The sequence below is a fragment of the Grampus griseus genome (genome assembly GCF_964374135.1).
Source record: "Grampus griseus genome assembly, chromosome: 9".
NCBI lineage: Eukaryota > Metazoa > Chordata > Mammalia > Artiodactyla > Delphinidae > Grampus > Grampus griseus.
The window spans coordinates 13357627-13380014 of NC_139003.1; the positions used below are offsets into that span (position 1 = coordinate 13357627).

Genomic DNA, 22388 nt, shown 5'->3' on the forward strand with positions numbered 1-22388 from the left:
CTTTTTCTTTCTCCCTCTAGCCTCCCTCTCCTTGTCCCCAAGAGGTACATGCATGTCTTAAAGCCTAGCCCTTTGATTTCTTGGGGGGAGGGGTTGCCTAGGCCAAGAAATGATCATTAAAATACCTGCACATCCTAGTAGTTAGAAAACTACTAATCAGGTAAACCTTCCTGAGCGAGGGGATAGGAATCCTGGAAGCTTGAGGAGGAGGTGGGAGAGGGCTTCCTGGGAGGTTCAGTGGAAAAGACGTGAATCTATGTACAGGGCTCCAAAGACAGTGTGGGTTTACACCCAGCATGGGGGCAGCAGAAGAGTAGAGTAGCTCTGGGTAGGTATTTCCACTTTAGCAGGTGGTTTATTTCTTGTTTCAAATAAAGTAATAGTTCTTCTCTTCTTTAGGGGCTGTTAGCTCATCACATGTTCTTACAGAGCCTTGAAAAAGTGTCAACTTGTGCTGGTATTTATGGTTTAGTTTCTAAGTTTATACGTTTTCTTAAAAATTTTGGTTACATTATCTAAAAGACACACACACACACACACACACACACACACACACACACACACACACACACACACACACACACACACACACACGAGAAGTGCTGGCATGGGGTCTGAATCTGGGTGGACCTCAGGATTCTGTGCCTTTGACCCAACCCCTTCCTGGGTCAAGGATTCTGTATGGTGCATCTCTGTCACCCTCTACTCCTGGGTGGAATCCACCAGAGATAAATAGTTTGGGGTGTGGGCCCTAGAGTTGCTGCCATGGCTCACTGAGTGTGCATCCCTGTTCCCCCAGGTGACTTGGAGCTCCTCTCGGTGCTGACATGATGACAGTGTGCAGGCCAGCCAAGGGCAGCCACAGCCAGACTGAAAACCTGGGCCACAAATTGGCTGACAAGTAAGAACTTTTCTCCCCCAGGAACGCAGAAGTTGGCCCGGATTCGCAGTCTCCTTCCTTTTTCTACTGCCTTTCCCTCCTCACTAACCCTGCCTCCCTGAACTAAGGAGGCATTCTTTTCCAAGTCTTGGTGGTGAGCCTCCTGTAAATCATCTCCATGCACTGCGTTCAGTCAGCAACCCAAGACCAGAGTGGTCAAGGAAAGGTCTTCCTGGTGCCCAGTGTTCCACTTCAGGCCCTATCCCCATGTATGCCTTCCAGTCCAGGGTTTATTTTTCTAACTACTAGGATGTGCAGGTATTTTAATTATCGTTGAGCCCTAAAGCTTTGCAGCTGCATCTGTCCACATAGCCTGCTTTATATTAGCAGGGTTGTTTTCTCCCCAGATGGAGCCCTTTCCTCTGATACCCTGTCTCACATTCTGCAATGGAATTAGCAATTGCTGAGCTGTTCACAGATCACTGAGCTGTTCACAGCTATGCATCCCAGTCCAGAGCCCCTTCTGAGGCCACAGAATCCTGGAAACAGGAACTCGAGAACTTCTTGGGTACAGCAACCATGTGGAGAAGGCACTCTGCCCCTGGTTTCATCATCCTTGCCGCTCTTGCTTGAGCTTTGTAATTCCAGCGTGGTTTTCTAGCAAGCTAGCCTTTCTCCTCTTCAGCTTTTAGATGGGGCCTCAGTGATTGTGAAGCTGCTCCAGATGTCTGGGATCTTAGACAATAACTACAATCATTATAATAACACTAGTTACCATTTATTGCCATCAAGACTTATAATGTGTGCTGTGCTCTGGGCACATTACATATATTAACACAACCATTCATTCATTGACTACCTACTGTGTACTGGTCACAGCAAACAAGATAAATTTGGCCTCTGCACCAATAAAATCCAGTGTTCTCATTTTAAAGTGAAAAAAATGAAGCCAGGGTCCACACCCAGGTCCCTCTAACTCTAAAGCCATATATTTATCTACTGTCAATATTTTTTAACAGTACATAGGATATTTATGATTATATATTATATCATCAATTCTCACTAAGTGTGAACTAACCTGAATTGTGTTTTTATGTGTCCTGTTTCTTCATCTTGCCTCTAGCACAATGAGAGCAAGGACTTAAATTTCTGTCTTTTGAACTCTCAGTAAAATAACAAACTGGTTCTGACTAAAATTTGAATTCATGCTAATATCCTCAGTGGTGACAGGACCATTACAAAAGGGTTTCTTTTTTGTAAGCGCTCTGTTATGAATGCTAATTGATTATTTAAACAAGGAGTTCTGCTTTGATAGCCACATTTAACATATGAAAATTTGTTTGCAATTTCACAAGCTTCTGGTTTATGCTGAGCAACCAAGAACGACGACATAATTTACATGTTAATGTCCCAGTCCTGGGAGAAGTCTTTACATAAACAACCGTTAGTCTCTGGAATAGAAAGCTAGCTAGTAACAGGATGCATGAAATTGCTAATTATTCATCCTTCATGTGAACCTTAACTGGAGTTTCCATATAGTCAGATCTACATATTCAGAAAACATGCACCATGAAGTCGGTCCATGCATGTTTGCTAATCTTGGCACATTTAAGGTCCCTGTGCTCCGTCATGACCTTTGCTGGTGGACGAATGCTTTGCATTTCAAAACACAGATACTCCCATTCTCATTAGAATAGCTTCAAGTGTTCTGTTTTTCTTTCAAAATAATTTTTAACATCTTTGTGGCACTAACTCATCTCCTAAAGTCACGTATGGAGGCCTATATCCCCACACGTACGTGCTAGGCCAGAACTTTCTGCAATGATGGAAATGTTCTTCTGCATCCAATACAGTGACCGTTAGCCACACATGGCTACTGAGTACTTGACATATGGCTGCTGCAACTGAGGAAGAGGAGCTTTAATTTAATTTGATTTTAGTTCAAATAGCCACATGTAGCTAGTGGCTACTATATTGGACAGTGCAGTTCCAGGCTATGTGAGAAATCTGAATCTGCTTGTTTACTCACTTATTCACTCAACAAATATTTATTGACCACCTACTCTGCCGGATGTTGTTCTGGGTGCTAGGGATGTAGCAGTAGCCAAAACAGGCCACAGTTCAAAACAAAACAAAACAATCCCTGTCCTCACGGAGAGACCAGTCTAGTAGGGCTCACATTCTAGAGGAGGTTCCATTCAAATGCAGCCAATCATTGTGGCTTTACCCACTCAGATCAGGACAATTTATCAAACCCAGTATTAGGAAAAACTTCTCCTATTTTCATCAGGGGAAAAAGCAAATATGGGACTTCTCTAGTGGTCCAGTGGTTAAGGCTCCACGCTCCCAATGCAGGGTCCCAGGTTCGATCCCTGGTCCGGGAACTAGATCCCACATGCCGCAACTAAGAGCCCACATGCTGCAGTGAAGATCCCGCACGTGGCAACTAAGACCCGGTGCAGCCAAATAAATAAATACATACATAACTAAATAAATAAAATACTAAAAAAAGCTAATGACAACTACCATTTACTGTACACTCACACCATACTAGATGCTTTATGTGAGCTAGCTTATTAAATGTTTACAGCCACCCTGTTAGATATGTTTATTATTCCCATTTCACATATGAGGAAACTGAGGTTTAGAGAAGTTAAGCAACTTACCCAAGGTCAGATAGCTGGTCGGTGGTTGAATTAGGATTTAAACCCAAGTCTATTGGACTCCACAATCCAATAGCTCCTTTCATTTCACCGTGCTGTCTCCCCAAGAAAAACATAAAGTGATTTTTTTAATGGTGGTTTCAATGTGTGTGGCTTGCAACTAGTATGTAACATCTATATCTAAGTTCTAGCAAATCTGAATGACTAGTTAAGAACAATAACCAAGAATTCCTGCACTCAGTGTTTGTCTTTCTTGTTCAGGGTCAAGGTGGAAGGTCCAAAGGCTGGGGAAGACCCTCAAAGGCAGCCGTTTAGGTCCTCCATTCCTTTCCTAGAGACGGATCAGGACTCACCCTTCCGAAGAAGCCCGCTGGAGAGCCTCTATAACCTGATGCTAGAGCCAAGAGTGGACTGTTTTCAGCAGAACATGTTCAGCTCAAATATGATCATCAGCGACCCAGCTTCAGATCTCGGCACTAAAGGAGCCAGCAGGGCCGGCAAGAGGCAGCTAAGCAGTGTTCAGAACCCCTGCCCTCCCGCCCGAGGCAGGGCCTGGCACAAGTCCCTCAGCATAAAGGACAAGATATCAGAATGGGAAGGGAAAAAGGAGTTGCCCACTCCTGCCCCTGGCAGGAAAGCAGATGGGCTAGAGGATTACCTGACGTCATGTGTGATGGAGAGGAGAAGCAGCGATGGTTCGAGGACTCGGGTCACAGAGGCTCAGAACGGAACAAGGCTGGACGCAGAGAGTAGAGAGGATGAGAGGAATAAAGGGGTAGTGAAAGCTGGGGCACAGGATGCAGAGCAGAGGCAAGACCTGAGCCAGCCAGCCCGGGAGCTGGCTCCTAGCTTGGGAAGAGGCCGGGAGCCCAGGCTTGGCAAACAGCGCTTTCAGAATGATAGCCTGTCTGTGCTGAAGCAGGTGGAGAAACTTGAGCAGGCTCTGAAGGATGGGTCTGCAGGGTTGGATCCCCAGCTACCTGGCACCTGTTATTCCCCACACTGCCTGCCGGACAAGGCCGAGGAGGGGCCCACCCTTCCTGAGAACCGTGGGGGCGGGAGTGTCTCAGAATTCAGGGCCCACCGCTTGGACCTGGAAGGCAGGGAGCCTGCCCCTGAGGCCACAGAGGAAAGGAAGGGCTTGTGCGGGAGGCCCTGTGACCAGAGGCTGGAGAGTGTGTACAGGGGCTCGGAGGACTCCCCCACAAGACCCTTCATCAGCCCCCCGCCCAAACCCCGGAGAACTTTCAAACATGATGGCGAAGGGGACAAGGATGGGAACCCAGGCATCAGCTTCCGGAAAGATAAAAGGAACCTGCCTCCTCTGCCCTCTCTACCGGCCCCGCCTCTGCCCTCCTCTCCCCCGCCTTCCTCTGTGAACAGGAGACTGTGGAGCGGGAGACCGAAGGCCAGTGCTGACCACAGGTAGGTGACTGGTGGCTGTCAGCTGGAGCCCTTTAGGCCGCACTGCAACTGTCTGTTCTCAGCCTAATTATTTATTTTATTAAACTGTTGGATCTTGTAGTTAGTTGAGACTGTTCATAGCTTAAGATGGTTCACTGATTAAACCTGAAAACATGGTAACTGTTACAGGTGTTTTGTGTTAGTTCCTTGTCTTCAAAAAAGAGTATTGGCCTTGAAAAATCACCCTTTGAATGTGATGAGTGCTTGTAATTCAGACAGTAACCAAGAGTTAAATGAAAACTTGTATTGACACTGGCCATCTACTAATTGGTGCTAATTGATGTTCATTCTCCTACTACCATCCCCACCTGGTGCGTGGTGCCGGAAGTCTTTCCCGGCTCTTCCTTTCATGTTTTTTCTTGGTATGGGCTCTAGAAACACACTGCCTGACCTACCCTGGCCCTATCATGGTCTATCTAAGTGACTTTGAACAAGTTACGTAACCTCTCGAGGCCTCAGTTTTCTCATTTATGCGTATAGATGCACACATGGTAAATATTTTATAATATTAAAATAACACCTTAGGTAATAAAAACATGTGAATGCTTGAAGGTAAAATCTGTGCTTTGGAAACAATTTCTTTTCTGTTTTGAAACCTAATTTCTTGTCTATTTCTGTAATGTGCTAATTGGTTTGATACCTGCTAATCTGGAAACCAGCTACTGAGAAAAACTCCTCAGAGCAGTTGCCTGTACCTGCTGTCACCACTTCTTCCCCTCCTGTGTTTATCTTGACTCACTGCAGTTGGGCTTTTGCCACTTATGCTGGAACTGCTCTAGACCGAGTCACCTACCACCTCCATCTTGCTAAATACAGTTGCCAGTTTTCTGTTCTTTTTTTGATTGACCTCTCTTAGCATTTGAGAACCAACTTGACTCGCACCACCTTGAAATACTATGTTCACTAGGCTTCTAGGCCACCTGCTTTCCTGATAGCCCTACTTCACTGGCTGCTCCTCCTCAGCTCCATTTTCCTCTCCCTCTACATGTCGGAATAACACCCCCAAACCCATCTACACACCATCCCGGGATCATGTCACCTCTTCTCCATTTACACTCACTCCCTTAAATGATCTCACCCAGTCCCATGGTTTTAAGTGTCAGTTACATGCTTATGATTCCCAGATATATATCTCCAGCCCTGACTCTCCCCCAGCCTCAGGTTTGTATAGTCCTCTCATGCTTGGGTCTCCATTTGGTTATCTAATAGCTTGGACTTAACACGTCTAAACCTAAATTCTCAATCCAGGCCACTACTAACGGTCTCTTCCCAAAATAGATGCTATCTTATTAGTGGTATCACCCTTTATTTTGCTTACGCCAAAAACCTAAGAGTCATTTGTGATTTCTCTCTTTTTCACATACCCCCAGTCTAATTCATCAGCAAGTCCTTCGGTTCTAGTTTTAAACATTTTCTTAAAGCTGACTACATCTCCTCCACTGCCACCACCTTAGTCATTTTGTATCCACCCCCAGTGTTCTTCTCCTCAGCAGCCAGAGGAGTCTTCTAGAAATACAGAGTTGATCATGTCAGTCCCCTACTCAACATGGTCTGTCAGGTAGGATTCTTTGGGTGCCAGAAATGCAATGTCTTATGTTCTCTTACAGGGGAAAAAAAGTTTGGGTGTTCTAGAATTTCTAGAAACACACACACGTATATATTATATCCTTTAAAAAATGAAATCATGCTCTATATCGACTGTTTTTTACTTAGGATCTCATTGAGATATTTCAGTGGTTCCACTTTCCTTTTTTTTTTTCACCTTCCTTTTTTAACTGCCATCTTTACAGCACCTGGCTAAACCATATTTTATTTAGCCATTCCCCTAGTGATTTACACCTAGGTTGTTTCCAGTTTACAAATAACGCTGTGATGAACACAGCGTTGTTGTGTGACATTGGACAAGCTCCTAAATTTGTCTGAGCCTCATTTTACTGATTTGTAAAATGGAGATGTATAATTATCTCCATGTGACCACTTCATAGCTTTGTTGTGAAGATTGGATGAGTAAATATTTGTAAACATAAGTTAAAACAGAGCCTGGCATATAGTAAATGATCAATAAATGTTAGCTGTTATTTTTTTCTTGCTCTATTCTGTTTAATTAATCAGGGTACCTATTTTTTTTTTTTTTTTTAGGATGTTGGGGGTAGGAGTTTAGTAATTTATTTATTTATTTTTGCTGTGTTGGGTCTTCGTTTCTGTGTGAGGGCTTTCTCTAGCTGTGGCAAGTGGGGACCACTCTTCATTGTGGTGTGTGGGCCTCTGACTATCGCGGCCTCTCTTGTTGAGGAGCACAGGCTCCAGACGCGCAGGCTCAGTAGTTGTGGCTCACGGGCCTGGTTGCTCCGCGGCATATGGGATCCTCCCAGACCAGGGCTCGAACCCGTGTCCCCTGCATTAACAGGCAGATTCTCAACCACTGCGCCACCAGGGAAGCCCAGGGTACCTATTTCTTTTCTAGGACCAAACTGTTTTAATTATTTTAACCTCATAATCTGTTTTATTTATTTATTTTAATTAATTAATTATTTTAATTAATTTTTGGCTGCATTGGGTCTTCATTGCTGCACGCAGGCTTTCTCTAGTTGCAGCGAGCAGGGGCTACTCTTTGTTGCAGTGCACGGGCTTCTCATTGCAGTGGCTTCTCGTTGCAGAGCACGGGCTTTAGGCACACGGGCTTCAGTAGCTGTGGTGTGTGGGCTCTAGAGCGCAGGCTCAGTAGTTGTGGCACATGGGCTTAGTTGCTCTGCGGCATGGGAGATCTTCTCAGACCAGGGATCGAACCCGTGTCCCCTGCATTGGCAGGTGGCTTCTTAACCACTGTGCCACCAGGGAAGTCCCTGTTTGGGTATAGAATTCTTAATTGACAATATTTTTCTTTCAGCCTTTTGAATATGTGATCCCAATACCTTCTGGCCTCCATAGTTTCTATTAGAAATCAAATAATCTTATTGAAGATCCCTTGTATGTGAGGAGTTAGGGCCTTCAGTAGTTGTGGCACGTGGACTCAGTAGTTGTGGCTTGTGGGCTCTAGAGCGCAGGCTCAGTAGTTGTGGCACACGGGCTTAGTTGCTCCGTGGCATGTGGGGTCTTCCCAGACCAGAGCTCGAACCCGTGTCCCTGCATTGGCAGGCAGATTCTTAACCACTGTGCCACCAGGGAAGTCCCCTCATAATCTGTTTTAACATCTAGTAGAGCTTACAGAAATTTCTTATTGTTGCTAATAATTAGTGGATTCTTTTGGACATGCTACATACACTACTATGTAATACACACACAAATGATCATTTGGTCTCCTTTTTAATAATTATAAACCTCTTATTTATTTCCTAATTATTCTCCTTATTCAAAAAATGTCTTGAATATTCTGATGTCTTTTCCTAAATGGTCTATATTATCACTATCAAATTTCACACACACACGAAATATGTCAGCTTTTAATTGGGATTCTATACGTTTGCTAAGTTTATTCCTAAGTATTTTATTCTTTTGTTGCCATTGTTGCTTTTTTTTTTTTTTTTTTGCCGTACGCAGGCCTCTCACTGTTGTGGCCTCTCCCGTTGCGGAGCACAGGCTCCGGACGCGCAGGCCCAGGGGCCATGGCTCACGGGCCCAGCCGCTCCGTGGCATGTGGGATCTTCCCAGACCAGGGCGTGAACCCACGTCCCCTGCATCGGCAGGCGGACTCTCAACCACTGCGCCACCAGGGAAGCCCTGTTGCCATTGTTAATGTAATCTTTTTTCTCATTATATGGTCTTTGTATTTAAGAAAATATTTATTTTTGTATATTATTCATTTAAAAGACTCCTTAAATTTCTTATTGTTTCTAATCGTTTGTCAATTGTTCCTCTTGGACTTTCTGCGTATATAATCATATTGTCTGCAAAGAATTATCATTTTATGTTTTTCATTTTGATTTACATCTCCAGATTCTTTCTCTTACTAAAGTGCACTGACTAATATTTTCATAACAGTGTGAAATAATAGTGCTGATATCACTGGGCAGCTTTATCTCACCCCTAACTTTAGTGGTAATGCTTCTGGTGTTACTCTCAAGAACTCTTGTTGGAGTTATGTTTTCATGCTATCAAGGTGGTGTTCATTGGTAATCCTTTTCTTACTAAGAGTTTAAAAAATTAGGATTGGGTTTTGTCAAATTACTTTTCAGAAACATTATATGATTTTGTGTTTCTTCTCCTTTGACCTATTAATAGTGAATTTATATCGTACTATTTGGGGGATGAACTCCCACTCTGTTCTGGTTCATTATTCTTTTAATGCACAACTGAATTCTATTTGCTATTATTCTATTTAAGATTTTTTTAAGATTTATTATATTTTATTTATTTAATTAATTTATTTTTGGCTATATCGGGTCTTAGTTGCGGCACATGGGGTCTTTTGTTGTGGCGCGCAGGCTTCTTTCTAGTTGTGGTGTGCAGATTTTCTCTCACTAGTTGTGGCGTGTGGGCTCCAGGGTGCGTGGGCTCTAGTTTGCGGCATGTGGGCTGTAGTTGAGGTGCACAAGCTCAGTAGTTGTGGCGTGCAGGCCTGGTTGCCCTGCGGCATGTGGGATCCCAGTTCCCTCACCAGGGATCAAACCTGCATCCCCTGCATTGGAAGGTGATTCTTTACCACTGGACCACCAGGGAAGCCCCCTATTTAAGATTTTTGTCCCAGTATTCTATAAATGGGACTGGTCTATACTTGGATTTTATTATACTAACTTTACTAGGCTTTGGTATCAGCATTATGTGATATCTATAGAAGAATTTACAGGCTTCCTTCTTTATGTGCTGAGAAGGTTTGAATCGACCTCCAATTCTAAATCCTTTCCCAAACTAGTGCCAACCTCAGGGCCCTAAGTGCCCTCGTGACTTTTCTGCTCCTGTCCCCAGTGCTTACCCAGAGTAGCCCTTCCGTGCCCTTTCCGGGCTATTCCTCCAAAGAGACCCACTCTCCCAGGGGCAGCTTCGTTCTGGGAAATTGGTATCTTTCAGCTGTGTCATCACTGGGCAGACAGATCAACCTGGTGAACAGTTATTCCCATTATCTCTTCTCTCTTAGCTACCATCTGCTCTTTTCAGTCTTCCAGCATTTTCTTTAAAACCAGCTAAAGTTACTTAGTTTCAGTCCAAAGATGTAATTTTTCTTGGCCAGTTTGAATATGGTTGCATCAACTGTGTTTTAAGAATTTTGGCTTTGGATTTTTCGTTTTGTTTAAAATTGTACAATGGAGGTGATTAGGGCAAGATGTTCGCTTTCTACTCTTAAAAAACAAAGTATGCTCTTTATTGTGGTCCTATCGCTTAAGGAAAAAAAAAGAAAAGACCCAACTCTGAATTTGGCAGGCTTCCTGTCCTCTCTGAGGCAGGAAAGCCAAGCCAAGGTTGAAGAAAGAAATGATTAAGGATTTTGAGGTTATGAGGGTTTAGAATTACACGGCCAGGCTGCGCGCTCCCGAGAACGTATTCAGCTTATTTTCATAGGCCGTTAGTCCACCTCAGCAAGAGCCAAACCAATGGATTCAGATTCTCGGTTTGAGAAAATGTCTTTTTCTTTTTCTTCTTTTTCTCTCTTTCTGTTTTTCCCTGCTCTTTTTTCTTTTTTCCTCTTTTTTCTTCTCTTCCTCCTTCCTTCTGTCTCTTCTCTCTTCTTTCTTCATTTCTCTAAAGCCCCAGGAAATTAACTGCAAGGACTTATGCCTTCAATCCTAAAATGGAAAATGAGAAACCCTCAAATGTCAGGAAATTCCAAAGATAAGCTTCCTACAGCAGCATTAACTTGGTTATGTATATTTTATGGCATACGTTTAAAAACTTTGGCAGGAATGCCTTAAGGCTGACATTTAACAAGAAAAGTGATTATTTTTTAAGTGTAAGCAGCGTCCTGAATTCACATGGGTCTGTGTGTCCAAAACGTTTTCATTCGAATTCAGATTGTTTTATTTTAGTTTAATATGATCACATGACAGAGCTTTTAGATCTTTATGAAACCAAATAACTATGTTGACCAAAATTTCAACTTTTCAACTGATTATTTTGGCATCACAGAGATTCAGCCTTTCCTTGGGGCTTTAGTGTAAGACTTTCAGAACTTTCTGAGGACAAGAAACCTCAGTCATTATATGGCTGCCAAATTATACGGTACTGTTATTGATTCCATAATTTCCATCTACTCTAGGACTGATAGGGATCCCCACAGAAGTCTGGCTGGGCAGCAGCCCTCAGCTATCATGGGTTTAGTCGTTAAAGTTAACGTACCAGCCACACTGTGGTCTGTCTCTGTCACTGTCTGTCTCAGTCACCATGTCATCCATGAGGCAACTCTAACTACCATGTCTAAAAACTGAATGTTTAAAATTTTCAAAGGGGCAAATTGTTTGATTAATTTGAGATTTAGAGCAAAAGTAACTTTGAAAGCAGCTGAGAAGCTTGACTTTGTGAATTCATTTATTTCGATAGTAGTTTGCATTGGAAGACAAAGAGATGAGAGTAGAGAGGGTGGTTGTCATTCTACATTACAATAGTGATTGTCATGTCATTTCTCATGAGAAGGTGGAAATGGTTGGATTTTAGGTACAATGGTGGCTAAGGATAGTTTTTCTTCTGACATTTCTATTTTTGCATCCAGGATAGAGATAAGTGAAAACTCAACAGGCGTAGTCATAGCCCTCGACAGAGGAGATACCCAGTAGCAGAGTGAGAGCTAAGAGCTGACATAAACATTCATTTAGCCCCCTACTCTGATCACCTGGTGGTGAGACAGGCTGGGACCGGGGACTCTTTGCTGCAGTGCTCAATGCTTGCACCTGGACAAACATCTCCTTGAGCAGCAAAATACAAAGAAACTATAAGGGACTAAAAATAACTGTGTGCATGTGCAGTTGGGACAAATTCTGGACAAAAGATACAAAGAGGCCAAAAAAACCCAACTGCCACTTTTGAAGAGCGGGAGGGAGAAAAAGTAGGGTACTGCGCATGTCCGCTGCATACAACACCACCAAAGGGGTGGGAAACCCACCTAAACCATCCCTCTGGCCCGACCCCTGGACACACCCTTACCCTCACCCCATTTAAGGAACCAGCTCGCAGCCCCTTGAGCAAATGAGCAAGCAAGGGAACCTGTTGTTTGTTCTCACTCCCCACTGCTGCAGCAGGGGCCCCAATAAAGTCTTGCCTGAATCTCTTTTCTGGCCTCTGATCAATTTCTATTGATTAAGGAGGCCAAGAACCCTGATCAGTAACAGTGGTATGAATGCCCTTCCCAAGGAGAAGAGCTGCCCCTGATCACCGGGGATGGAGGAAAGAAGAGAGTCTGTGGCAGCTGGAGGTGGATGAGGGACTCAGAGCAAGGCATCCCTGGTTTCTAGATCATCTGAATGGTGTTTTAGGTGGGTGCTGGGTCTCAGGCTGTCCAAGCAAATTTAAATACAGCTGAAAATAATTCTGGGGGAAATATGTTCAAACAGTTGACTAAACATTAGCTCTCAGAATACAGATAAAATATATCTTTACCCCAAAATAGGGATAAATTATAAGCAGTAAAGATGGCCATTAAAACCAGCTTTTAAAATATTCACTCACTTACTCAACCAACATTTTACTATACCTATGTAGTATTATGCTATCGCAATGAATAAGACAGACTCAGACCCTGCCCTCATGAAACTTATGTACTAGTAATAGTCAGAACTATACAACTGGTTATGTAACTAAGCACTCTCGGGGCAGTGAGGAAGCCTGTGGTGCTGTGGGAATGTTCAGCAGGGGTAGCTAGCCTGTCATGGAAACCTGGCCAGCTCAGAGAGGAAGTGACACTCATACAAGGCCTGAGGTTCCCAGGCAAGGGGGTGGGCTGGGAAATGGGTGTGTGTGTGTGTGTGTGTGTGTGTGTGTGTGTGTGTGTGTGTGCGCGCGCGCAGTTTGAGTGGACAAACAAGCAGAGGCCCTGGGGCAAGAAAGAATTTAGCACACTGGAGGACTGAAAGGCAGGGGGTGAGCCAGAGGGGCAGGAAGAGTGTAAGCTGAGGTCCAGAAGCCCTTTGGAGTCAGCTCTGGAAGAGCCTTGGAGCCCAGGCGAGGGTGTTGGCCTGTTACCGAAGAGGAATGGGAAGCATCTGGAAGTGTCCAAGAAGGGGAGAGACACAATTCGATTTGCGTTCCTAAGAGGTTGCCCCACCCCACAGCTGCGGGGAGACTGGAAGGGGCACCAGTGGACAGGGTGGGTAGTTGGGGCGGGTGGGAGGGAGATCAAGGAGGTTTTGGGGTTACCCTGTGGTATAACTGCAGTGGGGGTTGAGAGAAGTGGGTGGATCCCAGGGATACTTTGCAGGTAGAACTCGTTAGTTGGTTAGATGTGGGCAGTGATGGAGAGGGAAGGTTGCACAGGACTTCCAGGGTTAAGGCGTAAACACGTGGATGGATGGTGATGGCCTTTGCCGAGATGGCAGCACTGGAGAGGGAGCTGGTCCTCGTGAGGGAGTGGGGAATGGTGGTATGAGTTCAACTTCGGATTTGTTCATTTTGAGCTTCTCTTGCATCATCTAAACGGAGATGTGGGATGAGCTCTTACGTTAGTACTTCGTTTACAAAATATGGAAAAGTCACAAATAACATTCAAAATGTGGGCATCCCTGGTGGCGCAGTGGTTGAGAGTCCGCCTGCCGATGCAGGGGACACGGGTTCGTGCCCCGGTCCGGGAAGATCCCACATGCCGCAGAGCGGCTGGGCCCGTGAGCCATGGCCGTTGAGCCTGCGCATCTGGAGCCTGTGCTCCGCTAAGGGAGAGGCCACAACAGTGAGAGGCCCGTGTGCTGCGAACAAAAACAAAAACAAAAACATTCAAAATGCTACTTGAAATTACACTGTTTTGCTAGGGGACACCACACAGCTTGCCGGATCTTAGTTCCCCAACCAGGGATCCAACCTGTGCCCCCTACGGTGGAAGCGCAGAGTCCCAGTCACTGGACCTCGAGGAAATACATTCCCAGGGACTTCTTACCGTGCATCACCAGCTGTGAGCTCAATTCCACCCTTTAAGAGGTGCTTATTAAACATGCAGCTGGATGTGGAACAAACGTGGAAATGTTTAAACGAGAGAGAAGCCAATTTGGATGTGGTTATCATTAGCCTTTCAAAATTTCCTTTCAAAGTTAATGTGTAAATAACGGTATTAAAACCTTTTTTTCAAGTAAATAATATTTTCATGGAAAAGACTTAGCTAAATGATTGGATGATTAGTTTAATCATGTCTCCTCTTTGGGACCCTAATCACCGACTTGAACCTCAGAACCAAAGGACTGCAGTCCTTGGAGGCATTTATGCAGATTATAGAAATAGTGCTGAGGAGGAACCAACCACTTAATAAAGCTAATGCTTGCAAACATGTCACCAACACAGGACAATGAGAAATCAAACTTCGTGATTGGAATTTTGTTTTCCCACTGCCTCTAGAAGCTGGGCATGTAAGGATTTCTGGTTTCTTCTTGATCTTGGATGGACAGTAGCTTCATGTTGATTTAAAGTTTGTCTTTCAGGCTTCCTGTATAAGAATTAACCAGCTAAAACCCAACATTTTAATACAGAAATGGAACTACTATTTAAGAAATCCTGTGATGAATTCTTTTGCAAATTAAATAAGAGTTTTGCACTGTGAATAACCATCCTCTAATCAGCTTTTTTTTTTTTATTAATGGAAGTTTGTAACATTTTAAAAGTGGGTTTTTCTAATACTGTTTAGATTGGTGGTACCTTTTATGTGTTGGTAATCAAATGCAAAATATGGCTGATATCTTGTTTTAGCATCTTGTTCTCAGAAATATGGAAGGATCGTAAAAAAAATTCAAACTATAGCTTGAAATCCCAGGGTATCTGACAGCAGCCATTAGGATTACAGGCTAATCCCATCCTAACAAACCCCAACAGATGATCCAGATTCTTGATTGTGCCACATATGCTCTAAATAAGTGAGCCATCCGCTGGGACTTGGAGAGCCTTTAGCATACAAACATCTTTATTGTTAGGGCATTTATTATTATTTTTTTTAACATCTTTATTGGGGTATAATTGCTTTACAGTGGTGTGTTAGTTTCTGCTTTATAACAAAGTGAATCAGTTACACATATACATATTCACTTTGATTCACAAAGTGAATCAGTATACACATACACATATGTTCCCATATCTCTTCCCTCTTGCGTCTCCCAGGTCATTTATTATTAAAACATTTGAACTAATATTCAGATATTATTTTTTAATAATTTTATTATTTTAAAATTTGACCTATAAAAATATTGCTTCACTGGTACCTCAAATGATATTTTTAAAAATAAATAATGGAGCTTCCCCAGTGGCGCAGTGATTGAGAATCCGCCTGCCAATGCAGGGGACACGGGTTCGATCCCTGGCCCGGGAAGATCCCACATGCCACGGAGGAACTAAGCTCGTGTGCCACAACTACTGAGCCTGTGCTCTAGAGCCCGTGAGCCACAACTACTGAGCCTGCGTGCCACAACTACTGAAGCCCGCGTGCCTAGAGCCCGTGCTCCACAATGAGGGAAACCACTGCAATGAGAAGCCCGTGCACCACAACGAAGAGTAGCCGCTGCTCGCCGCAACTAGAGAAAGCCCGCATACAGCAACGACGACCCAACACAGCCAAAAATAAATAAATAAAAATTTAAAAAATTAAAATAAATAATGATAGGGCTTCCCTGCTGGCGCAGTGGTTAAGAATCGCCTGCCAATGCAGGGGACACAGGTTCGAGCCCCGGCCCAGGAAGATCCCACATGCTGCGGAGCAACTAAGCCCATGCGCCACAACTACTGAGCCTGTGCTCTAGAGCCCACAAGCCACAATTACTGAGCCCGCGAGCCACAACTACTGAAGCCTGCGCACCTAGAGCCCGTGCTCCGCAACAACAGAAGCCACTGCAATGAGAAGCCTGCGCACCGCAATGAAGAGTAGCCCCCGCTTGCCGCAACTAGAGAAAGCCCGCGCGCGGCAACAAAGTCCAACGCAGCCATAAATAAATAAATAAAATTTAAAAAATAAATAGTGATAGGGCTTTCCTCTTGGCACAGTGGTTAAGAATCCGCCTGCCAATGCAGCGGACACGCTTTCGATCCCTGGTCTGGGAAGATCCCACATGCGGTGGAGCAACTGAGCCTGTGCACCACAACTACTGAGACTGCTCTCTATAGCCCGCGAGCCACAACTACTGAAGCCCGCGTGCCTAGAGCCCGTGCTCCACAACAAGAGAAGCCACTACAATGAGAAGCCCATGTATTGCAGCGAAGAGTAGCCCCCACTCACCACAACTAGAGAAAGCATGCGCTCAGCAATGAAGACCCAACGCAGCCAAAAATAAATAAATAAATTTATGATAAATAAATAACGATAGAGCTCTCTCCGTGGCAAAGCAAGGCACAGCTGCAGCCCCTTTCTGCAATCAAAGAAAAGGCCCACCTTAGCCAACGTCATGCTGGAATCCCAGGCAGTCAAGGCTTTAACTGTAGGCAGTGGCCACCACCCTCTCCCTCTGCTGCTGGGAGTGGACTTCCTGCTATTGTGGCAGAAACTGCTCAGCTCCCAGTGAAGTGACTCCCCACCTGTCCTCTCTTTTCCCTGTGAGGGTTCATAGCATCTCTTCATCGTATAGTTTAGTTACATTATGGGAAATAGAGGGCTTGCCTGGGCAATGCTCAGTAATGTGTAATATGGTTTTATAGAGGAAATTAGTTTGGGAATTCCCTGGCGGTCCAGTGGTTAGGACTCCGTGCTCTCACTGCCGAGGGCCCCTGGTTCAGTCCCTGATTGGGGAACTAAGATCCCACAAGCCACACAGCCAAATAAAAAACAAAAAAATAGTTCAAGTTCCTAACAGTAAACTTTGGAAACTCGACCTGATTTAATCTGGGGACTGTGACTGCAGCTTTCCTCCTGCCTTGCCTTACTTGTGTGCTCTGCATAATGCCAGTCTTTTTTTTTTTTTTTTTAATTTATGTATTTTTGGCTGTGTTGGGTCTTCCTTGCTGAGCATGGGCTTTCTCTAGTTGCAATGCGTGGGCGTCTCATTGCGGTGGCTTCTCTTGTTGCAGAGCACGGGCTCTAGGCACACGGGCTTCAGTAGTTGTGGCTCGCAAGCTCAGTAGTTGTGGCTCGTAGGTTCTAGAGCGCAGGCTCAGTAGTTGTGGAGCACGGGCTTAGTTGCTCCGCAGCGTGTGGGATCTTCCCCGCCCAAGGCTTGAACCTGTGTCCCCTGCATTGGCAGGCGGATTCTTAACCACTGTGCCACCAGGGAAGTCCAGTGCCTGTCTTTTTAAGAGCACCAATCTCTAACCAGATTTCCTGGGTTCTCCCAAAGTGACTTTGAGCAATTTACCTTATGTCTCTATACCTGTTTTCTCATGCATAACATGTGTATAATAATAGTAATCTTTCACAAGGTTGTTGTAAAGTTTGAATGTGCTGACCCAAGACAAGCACTTGGTCAGTACACAGTAAGTACTGAATGAATGATTCTGTGGTCTCTGAACAGTTTGCACTTTCCCTACCACGGAGCGTACATGCTGAGGACTAGCTAACGTAACTTGGTTTGCTCAGCAGGGGAAACCCAGGAGTTCTGGGCCACACCTCCAGCCCCAATCAGCTGCCTGGCTGTTGCCAGCCTGGGCTAATGGAAACTGGACTAGAAAATGTTCAGAGTGGGGTCACAGCACAACCCATTCCCATCTTAGAGAAAACGGCTCAGACCTGCTTTCCCCCAGGTCCCATCTGCGAGAGCTCTGAAACTCAGTCCTTCCTCTCCCCGCTGGACACCTCAAGGGGAGAAAGAAGGGGCTCATGGATTAGTATCCCTCTTTTTGGGCACAAACTTCTTTTCATAAGTCAGAACCCTGGGGCACTGGTGACGGTTTCAGCCTTGTGACCTGACTTAAGGCCATAGAGCTCCAGCCTAGAAGCCCATCTTTGTGCTCCTGTCCTAAGTGCCGCGTTCAAGTTCATAAAGGAATGAGGGTGGGGTGGAGATAAGGGGTGATGAATTCAGTTGTGCAGATATTAAAGTATAGAACCCAATGAATTCCCCGGTTGTCCAGTGGCTAGGACTCGGCACTTTCACTCCTGTGGGCCCAGGTTCAATCCCGGGTCGGGGAACTAAGATCCCGCAAGCTGTGCAGTGCAGCCAAAAAGAAAAAAGTATGAAGCCTGAAGAGGAGAAGCTTTGGGAAATACCTATAGCCCAGAAAGAGGAAGAGGTAGAGAGCTGCCAGTGCAAGCCCAGGAAGAGCGGTCTGACAAGGCAAGTAGAGTTAGGGCAGCTCTGCACCCGCCTCCTCAAACCATCAGGGGGGCCGGTTTGCAGGTGTTTCCAACCCTTTGCCAAAAGATACTTCTGTAAAATATAATAAAAAAAAGAATTACCAGAGGAATGTAATGAAAAAAGACGTCAGTATACAAACCTTAGTTTTTTTGTGTTTTTTTTTTAAGTTCATTCTGTCAAATTGTTTGAAAAGTTCCTAAACACTTTCTCTCAATTTCTGTACTTATCTTGTCAAGGACCGGAAACAGTTGGCACCCCAGCTCTGGCCCACAGATTGCACTTTGAGCACTGCTACCTTATGCTGTAGAAACCAAGTGGTGTCACGTAGTGAAAGGACCGAGAAAGTTGTTAGGTTCTACCAGAAACTCACTAGTGACCTTTAGGAGGAATTTCAGGAAAGGGATGCACACAGACAGGTTGAGAGGGTAAGGGAAAGAAAAACGAGTGAACTGTGGTAAACTAAGAGAGGAATTTCAGGAAAGGGATGCACACGGACAGGTTGAGAGGGTAAGGGAAAGGAAAACGAGTGAACTGTGGTAAACTAAGAGAATAATCTCTGCTCATCCTCCCCTCCCTTTAGTTAAAAATGTTGGCAAGGGCTTCCTTGGTGGCGTAGTGGTTGGGAGTCCGCCTGCCGTTGCAGGGGGCACGGGTTCGTGCCCTGGTCCGGGAAGATCCCACATGCCGCGGAGCGGCTAGGCCCGTGAGCCATGGCCGCTGAGCCTGCGCGTCCGGAGCCTGTGCTCTGCAACGGGAGAGGCCACGGCAGTGAGAGGCCCACGTACCGCAAAAAAAAAAAAAAAAATTTTTTTTGGCAAGGAAGGTGAGAAATAGCAGAACCACAAAGGTCATTGCTCCAAATGAAAGCTTTTTAAGATAGAGGAAACCTGTGCATGTTAAAGAAGGAGAGAAAGAAGCTAGTGGAGAGGGAAAGATTTCAAATGCAAGAAATCCCCAAAGCTTGGAAAGCAGGCAGATGGCCTCTGCTTGGTTCTGCTGTCTCATTGCCTGGCACTTTCCACCCTGTTCCCTGCAGCCCAGCCATGGTGTCCGTCTGTCTGCCGTTTCCTGAAATGCACCGAGCTCTCTCTGTAGACTCAGGACTTTCCCACATGCTTTTCCCTCTTTTTGGAATGCTCTTCCCCCGACTAAGTTCTTTTTATCCTTCAAGGCTCAGCTTCAATGAGTGACTTTCTCATAGAGGCCTCCCTTGATGCATCCCACAACCTACATTGAGCCTTCCTCGACATCCTCGCAACCTGTGCTTTTCCATCACTGAACTTAACCCAGTTTATAATTCTGTTTATCTGTGTGTGAGCTGGTTGAACATTGTCTTCCTCCCTAGAATGTAAGCTCTTTGAGGCACGGACTCTGGCTGTTTTAGTCCTCATTTTCCAAACCCTGAGCACAGTGCCTCCCACACAGTAAATGTTCATATAAAGCCCTGGCTGCATAAATAACTAATAGCACCACGACAGATAATAATAGCTAACATTTGTTGAGGGCTTATTAGGTGCCAAGGACTTTACAAACGTCCTCTGTTCTATGGACAGTCCTATGAGATAATTACTATTTTTACAAATCAGGACACTGAGTTTGAGCTCAGGTAGTTTATCCAAGTTGAAAAGACTGTGAATGAGGGATTCGGGATCTGTGTCCAGATTTGTTTAATCCTAGAGCCACCAGAGGGGCACTTTCTCCCAGGGCTGGAAGTGTGGGTGAGGAAACGAGGACACTCTGCATTTCACAGCAGTTAGCTGCAATGTGCCATCTGGCATGCGCAGAACACTGTACTAGACACATGTGAACACAGTGAGAGAGAAGAGCGGTGATTGCTGAGCCAGAGGAGGGTTGTGAGCATCTGGGCCCTGTACCAGAAGGAGTGAGGGGCCAGGACCAAGTCAGCTCAGGGATGTGCCCTGTTTAACGTGGGTGGACTGCATGTTCACCTAAATTCCATTCACAGAAGGCCCAGGTGTGTTCAGCAGAAATTCCTGATAAATCTGCTTGGGGCCAGAAGAAGGTGAGCCTCTGGAGCCTGAGTGGGCAGGACTGTTCTGCTCCAACAGGGAGAAGTTGTGGGTTACTTTGGAGAAGGATAGAGAGAGAAGAAAAAGGGGGGAGGTGGAGTGAACCTGTGAGATGGGTGATGTTTTGTATGTTTCATAATATGACCCACCTCATGATCTCCCAAGTGTTCCATAGAGTTACAAAAGATCATAGAAACTCAAGGTGACTGGCCGTGTGTGTGTGTGTGTGTGTGTGTGTGTGTGTGTGTGTGTGTGAGCTGGAGAAGGGGCTAGATTTCACAGTAGAGTCAATACCAGCAGAACAGGGACAGCCTGTGTGGATGTAAGATGGGGGGGAGGGTGGCGGTGAGCCAGGCCCCAGACAGAGCCCCGGGCACATTTGCACAGATCTCAGGGTGGCGTGGGGTGCCTCAACTGGCCCTTGGGTTTCTGATAACCACTTGGGTGAGAGAAGGGGGAGGTGCTCAGGCTTCTTGTCTGCTCTGAATTGGCCATTACTACTCCTTTGTGTTTATTAATGTGTGCTCTGTAAACACTAGAACATTTGAAAAATCCAGAAAAGTAAAAGTGAAGAGAAGACACCAGTCGTCCCTCAGTCCTGAGATAGCAGCTCTATGTTTCACTTCTCTTCTTTTTATCTTCTATGTACATGTTTGCTTACAAAGTTGGGATTGTATTTTATATGTATACTTTACTATCTTTAGCTGGCATAATAGCATAAACATTCTCACAAGTAAAAACCACATCTCGTATTTGAGGATTTTCACACTTTCTTATAAAGAACAGAGTTGATTTCAGTATTGGAAATTTTTGCAAGAAAAAAAAACATTTTGGCATGTATTCTCTGAACCAGCCTAATTTGATTTGAGTTCTCGGTTTTTTTTCTTCCCACCTTGTACAACCCAGAAAGTCCTATGAGTTTGAAGACTTACTGCAGTCTTCCTCTGAGAACAGCAGGGTGGACTGGTACGCACAGACTAAGCTGGGGCTCACACGCACTTTATCGGAGGAGAACGTCTATGAGGACATTCTAGGTAAGAGGCCAAAATGTTTGAGTGAGTCTGTCTATGAGAAGGAAGAGGGAGGAAATGGGGCTGGCTGCTTGAAATACACACACACACACACACACAGTCACACTCAAAGACAAACATGTACTCAAATGAATGAGAGATCAGGTAGGTGGGTGGAAGAGTGACCCATGGTGAAATACATGAGAGAAAAATGGGCTGGAGTGGGGAGGAAGGGCTGGCGATGAACGGCCAAGGAGGCAGCGTGATACAGCGGGAAGCACGTGAGACCTGGAGCCTCAATATCCATGACTGAATCTTGGCTCTGCTACTTGTTAGCTGTGTGACATTAAGCTGGTGACTTAACATCTCTGAACTTCAATTCTCTCATCTCTGTACTAGGGAGGGTGACAGCTACTTTACAGGGTTGTTTGAGGGCTGAAGAAAATGGTATGTAAAATACCTGGTTTATAAGAGACTCTCAGTGAATTGTAGGGATTACTGAATGAAAGAAAACCAAAGACCACCGTACTCTTTCCAAAACTGTAGGAATGTGGCAGTAACGGCATCACAATTCAGACTGAAATGAATGTCTTCTATTTAAAAAGTAACTTTGGCCTTGCTCTAAAGAATTCTGTGATTCCAAAATGGGGCTCAGATTCACAGAGCTTTTGTGCATTTAGGTTTGGTGAGTTAAATAATCTCCAGGGAGGATCACAGTTTCAGTAAGGTGTAGACCCAGACCGTGTCTGCATATGTTGAGGGCGGCAGTGGGCGAGAAATGAGCTGAGTAAGAAACCCTTCTGTGTCCCTATGCAAGGGGCAGAGCAGGCATATATACATGTACTTACATGCATGCAGTCATCAACACTAGAAGAAACTCCATGGTAGGAGGAAACATGAGACTTAAGGAAGGGCGTACACTAAGCCGAGCTATTTGAGTTGCTGTGTCCAAGCTGCCAGAGATGGGTTCCTGCCAAAGCAGTAGGCTTCCCAAATCCAAAGTGGGTATGAGA

At 45.0% G+C, this 22388-nt stretch overlaps 1 protein-coding gene across 3 annotated transcripts in view; it reads left to right on the forward strand.

The window, feature by feature from the left end:
- Window positions 1-799: 799 nt before the first annotated feature.
- DENND2A (DENN domain containing 2A) overlaps window positions 800-22388 on the forward strand; it is an 80825-nt gene continuing 59236 nt past the window's right edge. For 2 of the 3 annotated variants that reach the window (XM_082662215.1, XM_082662214.1), the window contains exons 1-3: window positions 800-901; window positions 3805-4968; window positions 21272-21399. In XM_082662215.1, coding sequence (XP_082518341.1) covers window positions 828-901; window positions 3805-4968; window positions 21272-21399 — 1366 coding nt within the window. In that variant the 5' untranslated portion in view covers window positions 800-827. The remainder of the gene's footprint in view (window positions 902-3804; window positions 4969-21271; window positions 21400-22388) is intronic. The other variant, XM_082662216.1, reaches the window with a different exon arrangement.